This window comes from Heptranchias perlo, chromosome 11 (genome assembly GCF_035084215.1).
Source record: "Heptranchias perlo isolate sHepPer1 chromosome 11, sHepPer1.hap1, whole genome shotgun sequence".
Classification (NCBI taxonomy): Eukaryota; Metazoa; Chordata; class Chondrichthyes; order Hexanchiformes; family Hexanchidae; genus Heptranchias; species Heptranchias perlo.
This window is the reverse complement of record NC_090335.1, coordinates 8548391-8565514: the sequence shown is the minus strand read 5'-3', so window position 1 is coordinate 8565514 and position 17124 is coordinate 8548391. Positions and strand designations below refer to the sequence as shown.

Sequence of the window (17124 nt, the reverse complement as noted above, 5' to 3'; positions counted from 1 at the left end):
CTATTTAGTGTCAATGATCAGTTTCAATAGAAGGTTCATGAAGAAAGAAATAGGTTAATAACCTAAATTAACATAGAAGCCAAAGGAAAGATCTTTTCAACATGGTGGCAGAGTATGACAGGAACAGGGAGTTTCAATACTTCAGTTTTGCTGTGCTATTTTAAGACTTCTGTTTTTAGATCAGTCTGAAGAGGAAACCAGTGAGACATGGTGACGTCAGACTGATTTCTGGCCTTGGATGTTGGTGCTGAATTCATTTTGAAGTTGTTGTGACCTAAAAAGCGCCATTGTTTCTGTATTTGCACTGAAGGTTGTTTGTTTCCTTGGCAACAATCTCAAATACCATTTTTTCATACTTTGTGTTGTCATGCCAAGTAATATACTTGAGGATACTGTGGGATCGGGAATATCATCAGCTTGATGCTGAAATTTCGTTAGAAGATTAGCCTAACTGGATATTTATTTATAATGCAAAAGTCGCATATATTGTATCAATTTGGGGTGGTAATTTTGCTGGACCAAAATCCTGAAGCTATAGAGCGAAAATGTGTTTTTATGGTTTTTCAGCCCATGTTGCCTTACGGCTTGCTCACATGATATCCTTGACAATAAACACAAACAAAACAATATTTCACGAACCCGTCCGCTGTAAGCGGTGGGGAATGACTGTACTGTATTTTTAGTCTGAAAAATATTAGTCTGAGTCATTCGGGCTCTCCTCCCTTCAGTCTCTCTCTCTCTCTCTCTCTCTCTCTCTATGTCTCCCCTCTTTTTTTTAATCTCTCTACTATTTCCCTCTTCATTATTTCATACTTGTCTTCTATTTATCCCTTTGTTGAGACTGCAGGATGGGAAGAAAGTCGGGGTTGTGCAAATATAGAGCAGGGCCAGGCTTCAAGCCATGGCAGGATGAAATGCTGAGGGGGAGGGCCTGACTGACTGATCTGCAACTATTTAGAAAGACTCACGGCAGCCCCCTCTCCTGCTCCAGCAGAACTCACCTCCAGTTTTAGTAACTTTTAAAGGCCTTACCAAATTGAAAATTTCCATCCTAAATCCTTAAAAAAAAAAGTTCAAATTTGCTACAGGATCCTCATCTTTGGAATTTCTGCAGGTCAGATAGAGCCAGTTTATCTGGATCATGAGCTTATTTGTTATTTTCTAATATATAAGAAGATTGAGTAAAGTTCTGCTCATTTTGGGTTTGAATGAGCTTTTGTAACCTTTCCCCTCCATTTCACTATTCTTAAAAAGCTTCACATTATCTGTAATTTTATTTCTCAATATCCTTTCTTACTCCCAATTCTCAGCTCCCCTAAAGGCTCTAAAACACCTATTACTTAATAAGAAATGATACACTTTGAACTTGGTCGGCTGAAATTTTCATTAGATCTTTTGGGAGAGCTTGGACGAACCGGTTATTGAACAAAAGGATTGGTAGTTGCTGCAGTCAACTGGAAGTCAATGATGATGAGGAATTTGTGAATATTGTCTGTTGATGTTATACCAAACCTTACCCTGAACTGGTAATTTACTCACTGCACATTAAACCTCGAGTGCTTGAAAATCTCCAAGTCCCACCTCTTTCACCATGCTTCTGGTCACCCCTACTAATCTCTTCCTCTGACTTGCCATCTGTTTTGTTCACAACTGTTTCTGAAGCGTCTTGCAACCTTCTTGGCTTAAAGGCGCTATATAAATGCAGGTTGTTCAGTCAGTGTGAAAGCATCATTGTATGACAAACAGATATGGACGTATATATTCTGCAGCTGTTTTATCAGCTTGAACTTGACTTTTCAGATGAATTTGTTCGTTCTTAACGGCAACAACATTTTAGGCAGAGACACCATTAGTTTTTCTCACCTGAGGTGAACAACTCTAAGGTTTCAGATGACAGTGAAGCAGCTACTGCTGAAAATCCCAGTCTGCCCAGTAAGAGAACATTGTGACAGACCCAGGGAAGAAGCTCCCTTGAGCATGTGGAAAATGTCCTGCAAAATGAAAGAAATGACCTTGCTTCCATTATTCCTCAGGATTCCCTGCACCTTTTGAGCGGAGGTGTAAAGAATTTGCAGGAATACCTGGAGCAATGCAGGATTCGGATGAGGGTTTCATTCAGCCTAGCAGTCTGGTAGTTTGGCAGTGGCTGTGGAAATCTTGTTGAGCGGGAATGGTAGGCAATTCATGCATTGCTGATGAGCTCCTGGGCCTCTGCAGAGCACTGATTCTCCTTCCTAATGATTGCTGAACCAAAGACTGGAGGGATCGTGATTTGATGGTTAATGTTGGAGTGCTGTGACAGGGGCTCGCCCTGCCATAGTTCTAATTTCCTTGCCTCGTTGACATAATTCCAGACATCAAGTAGCTTTTTTGGCCTAAAAAAGGCAGATGGTAATTTTTGGGCCATAACTGAAATGGTTGCGGCTACTCAGGTGTTTATTCAGAATCTCCTCTATTTATTATCCAGGAGTTGTTTTTCACTGTTAAGGAACTTGTAACAGCTGGCAAGGGTAGATCTGAACTACATAGGTTGGCACATTGGCGAAAAGTACTTCTTGGAGTTGGACCACCCTTGTAAGAACATAAGAACATAAGAAATAGGAGCAGGAGCAGGCCAATCGGCCCCTCGAGCCTGCTCCGCCATTCAATAAGATCATGGCTGATCTGATCCTAACCTCATATCTAAAGAACACAAGAAGTAGGAGCAGGACCCGGCCACTCAGCCCCTGGGCCCGCTCCGCCACCCACAGGGGTGTATGTTAAGAGAGTCTGCAGCTGATTATTGAAGATTCAACATATTGTTGATATTATCCACTAATGGAAATACATTCCTCCTCATAGGACCGGGCTTCCCTATCAACACACTGAACTTGTACCCCTTTTTGATAGATCAGTTTTATATAATGCTTGGCTAGTGCTAAGCGGCCATCCTTATTTGTAGTCTCCTGGAAATGCACCCTGGTGCTCTATGCATCCATTACATGTGGTTGACTGTTAATGCTGTAAGGGATGGACAATAAATAACTGCCTTGTCAGTGTTGCCCACACCCCAAGAACAAATATAAAAAGTGTATACAGGGAGCATTCCATACTTCATTTATACAATGTGCGCCACTGAGAAAGCTGCAAAAGGTTAGGTGAAGAACTTTTTATCAGTCCACTCTTGGCAGATTTAGAAACATAGAAAATAGGAGCAGGAGTAGGCTATTCAGCCCTACGAGCCTGCTCCACCATTCAATATGATCATGGCTGATCGTCTATCTCAACACCATATTCCCGCTCTCTCCCCATATCACTTGATGCCTTTTGTGTCGAGAAATCTATCCAGCTCCTTCTTAAATATATTCAGTGATTTGGCCTCCACAGCCTTCTGTGGTAGAGAATTCCACAGGTTCACCACCCTCTGAGTGAAGAAATTTACCTCCTCATCTCAGTCCTAAATATCCTACCCCGTATCCTGAGACTGTGACCCCTCGTTCTGGACCCCCCAGCCAGGGGAAACATCCTCCCTGCATCCAGTCTGTCTAGCCCTGTCAGAATTTTATGTTTCAATAAGATCCCCTTTCATTCTTCTAAAATCGTGTGAATACAGGTCAAGTCGACCCAATCTCTCCTCATATGACAGTCCTGCCATCCCAGGAATCAGTCTGGTGAACCTTCGCTACACTCCCTCTATGGCAAGTATATCCTTCCTTAGGTAAGGAGATCAAAACTGCACACAATACTACAGGTGTGGAGCAAAATTTGAGCAAAATTAATACAATGCTATAGGATGCAAAGAACTGAGGAGCTGTGCTGGTAGCTTTAGATCTGTAGACACATCCGCACTGAAGTCTTCCCATTCATTTCCCAGTAATTTGAGAACCACCCGCAATGCTTCATTTCACTAATACCATGGCAACTTCATACATATGTGTTAGCTGTGGCTTGCCTCTGGGTCAAAAGGTTGTGGTTTCAAATCCCTCTGTAGAGACTTGAGCACAAAATCTAGGCTGACACTCCAGTGCAGTACTGAGGGAGTGCTGCACTGTCGGAGGTGCCGTCTTTCGGATGAGACATTAAACCGAGGCCTTGTCTGCCCTGGCAGGTGGACGTAAAAGATCCCATGGCACTATTTCGAAGAAGAGCAGGGGAGTTCTCCCCAGTGTCCTGGCCAATATTTATCCCTCACCAACATCACTAAAACAGATTATCCAGTCATTATCACATTACTGTTTGTGGATCTTGCTGCGTGCAAATTGGCTGCGTTTCCTACATTACAACAGTGACTACACTTCAAAAGTACTTAATTGACTGTAAAACGCTCTGTCTCCCTTTTTTCCTTTTTTTCTTCTTCTTCTCCTACTCCTATTTAAAAGCTTTTTCTTCAGTCCACTTGCAGCAGCCTGGAGGGAACAAAGTTAATTCTGTTGGTCTGCAAGTTGTTGGTCAAGCTGATTCCTTTGCTCCTATACTTACCCATGTTATTTATTTAGCATTTGCAGGCTCAGTACATAATTCCAGTCATCTGAGAGCGTTGTCATCACCAGCATGCAAAGTGTGTAGGCCACCTGATAGTTAATGGGCGTGATTCAACGATGTGGGACGCCATGTATTTGTCACGAGGACATTTGTCGTCGTCACGAGAGCCCCGTAGGTGAAGATTTGAGGCCCACTGTGCCTGTCCAGTTGAATCCTGGTTCGGAGATGATATGGTGATTTATAGGAGCATCTGATGGCAGCAAGCTAGTAATGAAAAGTCAAAGGAATCAGGAAAGGTTGACCATATTGGTGTCTCTAGGAGAAGTGGATAGAACAAATCAGAGTGAAATCATCCAAAACTCTGCTGCCTGTATCCTAAATCGCACCAAATCCCGTTCACCCATCGCCCCTGTGCTTGCTGACCTACGTTGGCTCCCAGTCCAGTAACGCCTCGATTTTAAAATTCTCATCCTTGTTTTCAAATCCTTCCATGGCCACGCCCCTCCCTATCTCTCTAACCTCCAGCCCTACAACCCTCCAGAATCTCTGCGCTCTTCCAATTCTTGCCTCTTGTTCACCTCCGATTTTCATCCCTCATTGGCGGCTGTGCCTTCACCTGTCTCGGCCCTACGCTCTGGAATTCCCTCCCTGAACCTTTCTGCCTCTCTACCCCTCTCCCCTCCTTTAAGACACTTCTTAAAACCTACCTCTTTGACCATCTGTCCTAATACCTCCTTCTGAGGCTCAGTGTTAAATTTTGTTTGTTAACGCTCCTGTGAAGCGCTTTGGAATGTTTTCTACATTAAAGGCGTGATATAAATGCAAGTTGTTGTTGAATTGGCAACATGATTTTGTCACAAAGTCTGTTCACCAACTTTGCCACTGCATCTGGACTTCGAAGCTGAGAATCTATTTTGCAGAGCACTGGTAACCATGGGAGGGGAGTCGGGTGCAATGTGCCTGACACGGCTTATTGTGCTGTAAGCAAGCCCAGAACAGGAACGCAAGATTCTGCAACTGCATAGCAGAGTGCGAGAGGAGATGAGCATACAGTTTGCCCCGCAGGCAGAGCCGGCAAGTTTGACGAGTAGGTTATCCCAGGTTTCACTTTCTCAGCAGAGTTCGTTGATGGTTTATGTAGATTAGTTACCAGTCAAGGGTGACGACCAAGTAACAAGGTAAGCATCATAATTAGGAAGTTGACTATTTAGGAGGATAGTGACTAACATTGTGCAAGAGAAAGACGGAGCACATTTTCTTTGTGGTTCTTGGTTGAAGACCCTATTTCAGGCAGTACCTGCCATAAGGTTCATATCATTGAGGGAGTGCTGCACTGTCGGAGGTGCCGTCTTTCGGATGAGATGTTAAACCGAGGCCCCGATTGCCCTCTCGGGTGGATGTAAAAGATCCCATGGCACTATTTCAAAGAAGAGCAGGGGAGTTCTCCCTGGTGTCCTGGTCAATATTTATTCCTCAACCAACATCACTAAAACAGATTATCTGGTCATTATCTCATTGCTGTTTGTGGGATCTTGCTGTGCGCAAATTGGCTGCCGTGTTTCCTACATTACAACAGTGACTACACTTCAAAAGTACTTCATTGGCTGTGAAGCACTTTGGGATGTCCTGAGGTCGTAAAAGGCACTGTATGAGTGCAGGTCTTTTTCTTTTCATTCGTGAGTGTGGTTTTGAGGGTGGAAAAGTCACCAGCTTGAGTAGCAAAGGCACTGTCACCAGCAGAGATGAATTTCCACAATGTGGGTGTAGGCAGGTGGCTTATGTACAGATTAAAAAAGAGTGCAGCTAGAACTGATTCCTGAGGGAGGCCATTGCTTTGAGGCAGGAAGATACTGATTTAGGGATAACTCTGCAAGCTTCCTCTTTGGGAGATTCACTGCAATTCCATACATTTTGAAGAAGGAGGAGGAGAATTCTGAAGACAGGGTGATATGAAATGGCGCGAACATCAAGATATTTTGCAGTGGTCACATTGTCCCCTTAAGCGCCTTGGGACATTTTACTACGTTAAAGACACTATATAAATGCAAGATGTTGTTAAGTTCAAATGAATGTATAAGATACACCCACATTCCACAGCAGTTCCCCAGCAGCAGGTTCTGCAATTATCCCCCAGGTTGTGCCCAATGTAGCAAGCTCAGTACTCAGGATGCAATCCTGGGCCATCCTTGAAATGGATGAATATGCACGTGCCGAATATATGCATAAAAGGCCATCCAAGCCGTATGACTCATCATTAAGCACATTGGGCGGGTTTAGTTTATCTCAGGTTTGCACAATTGCAGGGACTGTAAATTGCCCTGAAAAGATGCTCAGAGTGCTTTCGATTTTACGTTCACCAAAGAGAGTTCAGGAGATCAAGGCAGTTATGTGGCAAGAAAACCTGAGGCAGCTCAGTGACTCTGCAGCAGATAGCAATGGCTAGCCGATTGTATTCTTCACTTCTACCACCTGGAAGGTTGGAATGCCTTGGTTCAGATAAAGACCTTTGCTGCGTGTTGCTTCATTCCATTTCCATCAAAGTGTCTGGTAAAGCAAATGTTACTGCTGTTTATATTTCACTAATGTTACTAAACATTTTTGGCATAACTCTCATAGTAGAAGCTCCTCAGCGAGGGTGGCCTCCCTCCCTCCTAAATTGGTATCACTTAGCATGGCCCGTATGGTGTATGATAAATGCCAGAGTGACCAGATAAATTGCATACCTTGTGGGATCTTCTTCATTCTTCAAACAATAGGCAACCCCTCCCAACCATTCCCTCAAACCGTGTCATCTTTGATTTGTTTTGGACAGGGATTTTAGGGTGAAGTTGGTTGAGATTAAATAAATAGACACTTTTACACAGGTCCTAGGGACTTCGACAAGGTGAGAACCAGAGGTCATATTATCGCCTGCCCACCATTATGTCACATTACAAATCTTTGAAGGGGTGTTTAGCATTTGGGTTCCTTAGTCAAGCTTGGCCAAGTCCCTATAATGTGTGATGGATGCCTATTATTCAAAGAATGATAAGATCTGATTCGGTAATCTATCTGAGAATTGTCTAAGCTTTTGCCCACATGATTCACTTAAGTATGTACCATGGTGACTTGGAACCCCATTGGAAGTTTAATCCATGTTCCCATTAGTTTGTATATATCACAGGTTTGTAATACTAATAGATCTTGGTGTTTTGATTTAGGATTTATCCATCAATGAGATAACAGTGCTAAATCCCACACAAAATTCAAACAGAACAAACCAGCAAATAAGAAATATCAGCGCAAGTATGATTGTGCTGCCTGGGCTTCGAAGTCAGATTGCCAGGGCTCAAGGCCACAGAGTGGACAGCACTGATCTATCAAACCAAACCAAGAGTTGACCAACATCAGTGTGACACTCATTTTTCTCGTTGTGTAATAGGACATGACTGCCAGAGATTTGCTTCAGCAGAGGTACACTCTTCCCAATGGTGACACTGCTTGGCGACCCTCACCTCTGGTCACTGCTGCCTTAGAAGGAAAGCTAATTGTCCTTGATGGCATTCATCGCGTCAACCCTGGAACACTGGCAATTCTTCAGAGGTAACATAACTAAATAAGTGTTTGATTGTCTCTTTATACACTATTTGAAATTAAATAATTGCTTTCACTCACTGGGGGCACCATCCCTTCTTGAACTTGTTAAATCCCAGGCTGGTTCAAGAAAGTAATCAATGTTCCTTCTCTGGGAGCAACCATTTTATGTTTTTGGTTTTAATGTATTGTTATTAAATTAGAATTTACATTACAGAAGGAGGCCCTTCATGCCTGTGCTAGTGCTAACTCTTTAAATGGACCTAGTTGCTCCACTCTTGTCTCCCTGCCCGTTCTGTGGTGAAATGGTAATTGTCTTGAACATTTATGAAGTGCTTCACATTGGTATTGTTCATAAGTGATGTTTGTTGGATGTTAGGAGAAAGTGCAAACTGATTTTTCCAAACATTTTCTGTCAGTGGGATGTAAATGTGAGCTCAGTCATGGTTATCTAACCACTAAAGAGCTTTGCCTGTTCTAACATGATTTAAATGAAGTGAAACACGATTTCTTCCTGTCTGTGGGTGAAAAGTTAAAATAAATATGTTTGTATATGTATGTCTTTACTGCGATATCCATTTAGCAGGGTGTTTTCTGAATTGAAAACAGAAAATGCTGGAAATACACAACATCTGTAACGAGAGAAGACAGGTTAGCGTTTTGGGAGTAGAACCATCATGAGGTAGGCAGTTTAGATTTACCGACCGTGGAAGGTTTCCTCACTACTGCATTTAAACAATACCAACTTGCATTCATATAGTGTCTTTAACATACAAAAATGTGCTTCACAGAAGTGTAATCAGACAGAAATGGACACTGATTCAAAGGAGATGTTAGGAAGGGTTGACTAAAAGCCTGGTCAAGGAGGTAGATTTTAAGAAAGATCTCAAAGGAGGAGAGTGAGGTGGAGAAATTTAGTGAGGGAATTCAGAGCGTTGATCCTACCATGGCTGAAGGCACAGTTGCCAATGATGGGGCAAAGGGAGGGCAGGATATATAAGAGGCCAAAGTCAGAAGAGCACTGTTCTCGGAGGGCTGTAGGCCTGGAGGAGGTTACAGAGTTAGGGAGGGGCGAGATCATGAAGGGATTTATCCACATGTTGGTTAGGGTCAGATCCAGTGCACAGTACCTTTGAGGACAGATTCAGGTGCCACAGGAAGTTGGAACAATGCTTGGGTTGCTCTCGTACATCTCAAAATGGCTGGTGTCCCAGTGGCATTGTTGGAGCTCCTGGAGCCGGTTGCCAGCTTGTATGTTGTGCCATCTGTTACCCTCCTTAAGAAATGAATCCGGCTGTCATATGCAGCAAGTCTGAAGCATTCCATTGTGTGTTTTTTGCAGGTTATTGAAATTGTTCCAAAGAAGAAGAGTAAAACACGGTGGAATTTGGTTACAGGGATCGATTTGGCCGTTAGTCCAAGTGATCACTATAACCAACTAATCAATATAGGTGACTCTCTGTTAATGTTCAGGCTTTTATTTTTTCCATTTATTTCCAGTTTAGGAGAGCACAGCCCCCTTGACACTTGAATTGGCTGAGATTGTCATTCCTTGTGAGTGCCAAGCAGCTATCTGCTCGGAGTAACAGATTTGAGCTGAAAAAGAATGAGAGAAATCAAAACAGTTAAATTGTTGGCAGCCCAGAAGGAAGGTGATTCTGAGCAGTGTATCGGGGCGGTGATTCTGAGCAGTGTATCGGGGCGGTGATTCTGAGCAGTGTATCGGGGCGGTGATTCTGAGCAGTGTGTCGGGGCTGTGATTCTGAGCAGTGTGTCGGGGCTGTGATTCTGAGCAGTGTGTCGGGGCGGTGATTCTGAGCAGTGTGTCGGGGCGGTGATTCTGAGCAGTGTGTCGGGGCGGTGATTCTGTGCAGTGTATCGGGGCGGTGATTCTGAGCAGTGTATCGGGCCGGTGATTCTGAGCAGAGTATCGGGGCGGTGATTCTGAGCAGAGTATCGGGGCGGTGATTCTGAGCAGTGTATCGGGGCGGTGATTCTGAGCAGTGTATCGGGGCGGTGATTCTGTGCAGTGTTTTCGGGGCTGTGATTCTGTGCAGTGTATCGGGGCGGTGATTCTGAGCGGTGTGTCGGGGCGGTGATTCTGAGCAGAGTATCGGGGCGGTGATTCTGAGCAGTGTGTCGGGGCGGTGATTATGAGCAGTGTATCGGGGCGGTGATTCTGAGCAGTGTTCCGTGGAGGTGATTCTGAGCAGTGTTTCTGGGCTGTGATTCTGAGCAGTGTGTCGGGGCGGTGATTCTGAGCAGTGTGTCGTGGCGGTGATTCTGAGCAGTGTGTCGGGGCGGTGATTCTGAGCAGTGCATCGGGGCGGTGATTCTGAGCAGTGTATCGTGGCGGTGATTCTGAGCATTGTTTCTGGGCTGTGATTCTGAGCAGTGTGTCGGGGCGGTGATTCTGAGCAGTGTGTCGGCGCGGTGATTCTGAGCATTGTTTCTGGGCTGTGATTCTGAGCAGTGTGTCGGGGCGGTGATTCTGAGCAGTGTGTCGGGGCGGTGATTCTGAACAGTGTGTCGGGGCGGTGATTTTGAGCAGTGTGTCGGGGCTGTGATTTTGAGCAGTGTGTCGGGGCGGTGATTCTGAGCAGTGTGTCGGGGCGGTGATTCTGAGCAGTGTGTCGGGGCGGTGATTCTGAGCATTGTATCGGGGCGGTGATTCTGAGCAGTGTATCGGGGCTGTGATTCTGAGCAGTGTGTCGGGGCGGTGATTCTGTGCAGTGTGTCGGGGCGGTGATTTTGAGCAGCGTGTCGGCGCGGTGATTTTGAGCAGTGTGTCGGGGCTGTGATTTTGAGCAGTGTGTCGGGGCGGTGATTTTGAGCAGTGTATCGGGGCGGTGATTCTGAGCAGTGTGTCGGGGCGGTGATTCTGAGCAGTGTGTCGGGGCGGTGATTCTGAGCAGTGTGTCGGGGCGGTGATTTTGAGCAGTGTATCGGGGCGGTGATTCTGAGCAGTGTATCGGGGCGGTGATTCTGAGCAGTGTGTCGGGGCGGTGATTCTGAGCAGTGTATCGGGGCGGTGATTCTGAGCAGTGTATCGGGGCGGTGATTTTGAACAGTGTGTCGGGGCGGTGATTCTGAGCAGTGTGTCGGGGCTGTGATTCTGAGCAGTGTGTCGGGGCGGTGATTCTGAGCAGTGTATCGGGGCGGTGCTTTTGAGCAGTGTGTCGGGGCGGTGATTTTGAGCAGTGTGTCGGGGCGGTGATTTTGAGCAGTGTGTCGGGGCGGTGATTCTGAGCAGTGTGTCGGGGCGGTGATTTTGAGCAGTGTGTCGGGGCGGTGATTCTGAGCAGTGTGTCGGGGCGGTGATTCTGAGCAGTGTGTCGGGGCGGTGATTTTGAGCAGTGTGTCGGGGCGGTGATTTTGAGCAGTGTGTCGGGGCGGTGATTCTGAGCAGTGTGTCGGGGCTGTGATTTTGAGCAGTGTATCGGGGCGGTGATTCTGAGCAGTGTATCGGGGCGGTGATCAGATGGGATCAGCATGTTGATTCTCTTTATCCCCGCCGCAAACTCCATTCCCTCGCCACCAACTCCATCTCTCACCCTGGCCACTGTCTGAGGCTGAACCAGACCATTCGCAACCTTGGCGTCCTCTGTGACCCGAAAATGAGCTTCCGACCATACATCCGGTCCACCACCAAGACTGCCTACTTCCACCTCTGTAACTTCACCCATCTCCGTCCCTGTCTGAGCTCACCTCCTGCTGAAACCCTCATCCTTGCCTTTGTTACCTCCAGACTCGACAATTCCAATGCTCTTCTGGCAGGCCTCCCATCTTCCACCCTCAATAAACTTGAGCTCATCCAAAACTCTGCTGGCCGTGATTCTGAGCAGTGTATCGGGGCGGTGATTCTGAGCAGTGTATCGGGGCGGTGATTCTGAGCAGTGTGTCGGGGCGGTGATTCTGAGCAGTGTATCGGGGCGGTGATTCTGAGCAGTGTATCGGGGCGGTGATTCTGAGCGGTGTTTCGGGGCGGTGATTCTGAGCAGTGTGTCGGGGCGGTGATTCTGAGCAGTGTTTCGGGGCGGTGATTCTGAGCAGTGTGTCGGGGCGGTGATTCTGAGCAGTGTGTCGGGGCGGTGATTCTGAGCAGTGTGTCGGGGCTGTGATTCTGTGCAGTGTATCGGGGCGGTGATTCTGAGCAGTGTGTCGGGGCGGTGATTCTGAGCAGTGTATCGGGGCAGTGATTCTGAGCAGTGTGTCGGGGCGGTGATTCTTTGCGCTGTTTCAGGGCGGTGATACTGAGCAGTGTGTTAGGGCGGTGATTCTGAGCAGTGTGTCGGGGCGGTGATTCTGAGCAGTGTGTCGGGGCGGTGATTCTGAGCAGTGTGTCGGGGCGGTGATTCTGAGCAGTGTGTCGGGGCGGTGATTCTGAGCAGTGTGTCGGGGCGGTGATTCTGAGCAGTTTGTCGGGGCGGTGATTCTGAGCAGTGTATCGGGGCGGTGATTCTGAGCAGTGTGTCGGGGCGGTGATTCTGAGCAGTTTGTCGGGGCGGTGATTCTGAGCAGTGTATCGGGGCGGTGATTCTGAGCAGTGTGTCGGGGCGGTGATTCTGAGCAGTGTATCGGGGCGGTGATTCTGTGCAGTGTATCGGGGCGGTGATTCTGAGCAGTGTGTCGGGGCGGTGATTCTGAGCAGTGTGTCGGGCGGTGATTCTGAGCAGTGTGTCGGGGCGGTGATTCTGAGCAGTGTGTCGGGGCGGTGATTCTGAGCAGTGTGTCGTGGCGGTGATTCTGAGCATTGTTTCTGGGCGGTGATTCTGAGCAGTGTGTCGTGGCGGTGATTCTGAGCAGTGTGTCGGGGCGGTGATTCTGAGCAGTGTGTCGGGGCGGTGATTCTGAGCAGTGTGTCGGGGCGGTGATTCTGAGCAGTGTATCGGGGCGGTGATTCTGAGCAGTGTGTCGTGGAAGTGATTCTGAGCAGTGTGTCGGGGCGGTGATTCTGAGCAGTGTGTCGGGGCGGTGATTCTGAACAGTGTGTCTGGGCGGTTATTTTGAGCAGTGTGTCGGGGCTGTGATTTTGAGCAGTGTGTCGGGGCTGTGATTTTGAGCAGTGTGTCGGGGCGGTGATTCTGTGCATTGTATCGGGGCGGTGATTCTGAGCAGTGTATCGGGGCTGTGATTCTGAGCAGTGTGTCGGGGCGCTGATTCTGTGCAGTGTGTCGGGGCGGTGATTCTGAGCAGTGTTTCGGGGCGGTGATTCTCAGCAGTGTGTCGGGGCGGTGATTCTGTGCAGTGTGTCGGGGCGGTGATTCTGAGCAGTGTGTCGGGGCTGTGATTTTGAGCAGTGTGTCGGGGCGGTGATTTTGAGCAGTGTGTCGGGGCGGTGATTTTGAGCAGTGTGTCGGGGCGGTGATTCTGTGCAGTGTGTCGGGGCGGTGATTCTGAGCAGTGTATCGGGGCGGTGATTTTGAGCAGTGTGTCGGGGCTGTGATTCTGAGCAGTGTGTCGGGGCGGTGATTTTGAGCAGTGTATCGGGGCGGTGATTTTGAGCAGTGTGTCGGGGCTGTGATTCTGAGCAGTGTGTCGGGGCGGTGATTCTGAGCAGTGTTTCTGGGCTGTGATTCTGAGCAGTGTTTCTGGGCTGTGATTCTGAGCAGTGTGTCGTGGCCGTGATTCTGAGCATTGTTTCTGGGCTCTGATTCTGAGCAGAGTATCGGGGCGGTGATTCTGAGCAGTGTTTCGGGGCTGTGATTTTGAGCAGTGTGTCTGGGCGGTGATTTTGAGCAGTGTGTCGGGGCTGTGATTTTGAGCAGTGTGTCTGGGCGGTGATTCTGAGCAGTGTGTCGGGGCGGTGATTTTGAGCAGTGTGTCGGGGCTATGATTTTGAGCAGTGTGTCGGGGCTGTGATTTTGAGCAGTGTGTCGGGGCTGTGATTTTGAGCAGTGTGTCGGGGCGGTGATTTTGAGCAGTGTGTCGGGGCTGTGATTTTGAGCAGTGTGTCGGGGCGGTGATTTTGAGCAGTGTATCGGGGCGGTGATTCTGAGCAGTGTATCGGGGCGGTGATTCTGAGCAGTGTATCGGGGCGGTGATTTTGAACAGTGTGTCGGGGCGGTGATTCTGAGCAGTGTGTCGGGGCTGTGATTCTGAGCAGTGTGTCGGGGCGGTGATTCTGAGCAGTGTATCGGGGCGGTGATTTTGAGCAGTGTGTCGGGGCGGTGATTTTGAGCAGTGTGTCGGGGCGGTGATTTTGAGCAGTGTGTCGGGGCGGTGATTCTGAGCAGTGTGTCGGGGCGGTGATTCTGAGCAGTGTGTCGGGGCGGTGATTCTGAGCAGTGTATCGGGGCGGTGATTCTGAGCAGTGTGTCGGGGCGGTGATTCTGAACAGTGTGTCGGGGCGGTGATTCTGAGCAGTGTGTCGGGGCGGTGATTCTGAGCAGTGTGTCGGGGCGGTGATTCTGAGCAGTGTGTCGGGGCGGTGATTCTGAGCAGTGTATCGGGGCGGTGATTCTGAGCAGTGTGTCGGGGCGGTGATTCTGAGCAGTGTATCGGGGCGGTGATTCTGAGCAGTGTGTCGGGGCGGTGATTCTGAGCAGTGTATCGGGGCGGTGATTCTGAGCGGTGTTTCGGGGCGGTGATTCTGAGCAGTGTGTCGGGGCGGTGATTCTGAGCAGTGTTTCGGGGCGGTGATTCTGAGCAGTGTGTCGGGGCGGTGATTCTGAGCAGTGTGTCGGGGCGGTGATTCTGTGCAGTGTGTCGGGGCGGTGATTCTGTGCAGTGTGTCGGGGCGGTGATTCTGAGCAGTGTGTCGGGGCTGTGATTCTGAGCAGTGTGTCGGGGCGGTGATTTTGAGCAGTGTATCGGGGCGGTGATTTTGAGCAGTGTGTCGGGCCGGTGATTTTGAGCAGTGTGTCGGGGCTGTGATTCTGTGCAGTGTGTCGGGGCGGTGATTCTGAGCAGTGTATCGGGGCGGTGATTTTGAGCAGTGTGTCGGGGCTGTGATTCTGAGCAGTGTGTCGGGGCGGTGATTTTGAGCAGTGTATCGGGGCGGAGATTTTGAGCAGTGTGTCGGGGCTGTGATTCTGAGCAGTGTGTCGGGGCGGTGATTCTGAGCAGTGTTTCTGGGCTGTGATTCTGAGCAGTGTTTCTGGGCTGTGATTCTGAGCAGTGTGTCGTGGCGGTGATTCTGTGCATTGTTTCTGGGCTGTGATTCTGAGCAGAGTATCGGGGCGGTGATTCTGAGCAGTGTTTCGGGGCTGTGATTTTGAGCAGTGTGTCTGGGCGGTGATTTTGAGCAGTGTGTCGGGGCTGTGATTTTGAGCAGTGTGTCTGGGCGGTGATTCTGAGCAGTGTGTCGGGGCGGTGATTTTGAGCAGTGTGTCGGGGCTATGATTTTGAGCAGTGTGTCGGGGCTGTGATTTTGAGCAGTGTGTCGGGGCTGTGATTTTGAGCAGTGTATCGGGGCGGTGATTCTGAGCAGTGTGTCGGGGCGGTGATTCTGAGCAGTGTGTCGGGGCGGTGATTCTGAGCAGTGTGTCGGGGTGGTGATTCTGAGCAGTGTATCGGGGCGGTGATTCTGAGCAGTGTGTCGGGGCGGTGATTCTGAGCAGTGTATCGGGGCGGTGATTCTGAGCAGTGTGTCGGGGCGGTGATTATGATGCAGTGTGTCGGGGCGGTGATTCTGAGCAGTGTATCGGCGCGGTGATTCTGAGCAGTGTATCGGGGCGGTGATTCTGAGCGGTGTGTCGGGGCGGTGATTCTGAGCGGTGTTTCGGGGCGGTGATTCTGAGCAGTGTGTCGGGGCGGTGATTCTGAGCAGTGTTTCGGGGCGGTGATTCTGAGCAGTGTGTCGGGGCGCTGATTCTGAGCAGTGTGTCGGGGCGGTGATTTTGAGCAGTGTATCGGGGCGGTGATTTTGAGCAGTGTGTCGGGGCGGTGATTTTGAGCAGTGTGTCGGGGCTGTGATTCTGTGCAGTGTGTCGGGGCGGTGATTCTGAGCAGTGTATCGGGGCGGTGATTTTGAGCAGTGTGTCGGGGCTGTGATTCTGAGCAGTGTGTCGGGGCGGTGATTTTGAGCAGTGTATCGGGGCGGTGATTTTGAGCAGTGTGTCGGGGCTGTGATTCTGAGCAGTGTGTCGGGGCGGTGATTCTGAGCAGTGTTTCTGGGCTGTGATTCTGAGCAGTGTTTCTGGGCTGTGATTCTGAGCAGTGTGTCGGGGCGGTGATTCTGAGCATTGTTTCTGGGCTGTGATTCTGAGCAGAGTATCGGGGCGGTGATTCTGAGCAGTGTTTCGGGGCTGTGATTTTGAGCAGTGTGTCTGGGCGGTGATTTTGAGCAGTGTGTCGGGGCTGTGATTTTGAGCAGTGTGTCTGGGCGGTGATTCTGAGCAGTGTGTCGGGGCGGTGATTTTGAGCAGTGTGTCGGGGCTATGATTTTGAGCAGTGTGTCGGGGCTGTGATTTTGAGCAGTGTGTCGGGGCTGTGATTTTGAGCAGTGTATCGGGGCGGTGATTCTGAGCAGTGTGTCGGAGCGGTGATTCTGAGCAGTGTGTCGGGGCGGTGATTCTGAGCAGTGTGTCGGGGCGGTGATTCTGAGCAGTGTATCGGGGCGGTGATTCTGAGCAGTGTGTCGGGGCGGTGATTCTGAGCAGTGTTTCGGGGCTGTGATTTTGAGCAGTGTGTCTGGGCGGTGATTTTGAGCAGTGTGTCGGGGCTGTGATTTTGAGCAGTGTGTCTGGGCGGTGATTCTGAGCAGTGTGTCGGGGCGGTGATTTTGAGCAGTGTGTCGGGGCTATGATTTTGAGCAGTGTGTCGGGGCTGTGATTTTGAGCAGTGTGTCGGGGCTGTGATTTTGAGCAGTGTATCGGAGCGGTGATTCTGAGCAGTGTGTCGGGGCGGTGATTCTGAGCAGTGTGTCGGGGCGGTGATTCTGAGCAGTGAGTCGGGGCGGTGATTCTGAGCAGTGTTTCGGGGCGGTGATTCTGAGCAGTGTGTCGGGGCGGTGATTCTGAGCAGTGTGTCGGGGCTGTGATTCTGAGCAGTGTGTCGGGGCGGTGATTTTGAGCAGTGTGTCGGGGCTGTGATTCTGAGCAGTGTGTCGGGGCGGTGATTCTGAGCAGTGTGTCGGGGCGGTGATTT

At 49.3% G+C, this 17124-nt stretch overlaps 1 protein-coding gene across 1 annotated transcript in view; it reads left to right on the top strand.

Annotated features, from left to right (window-relative positions):
* vwa8 (von Willebrand factor A domain containing 8) overlaps nucleotides 1–17124 on the top strand; it is a 387545-nt gene that overhangs the window by 114835 nt on the left and 255586 nt on the right. The window contains exon 13 of the mRNA XM_067992504.1: nucleotides 7883–8043. Coding sequence (XP_067848605.1) covers nucleotides 7883–8043 — 161 coding nt within the window. The remainder of the gene's footprint in view (nucleotides 1–7882; nucleotides 8044–17124) is intronic.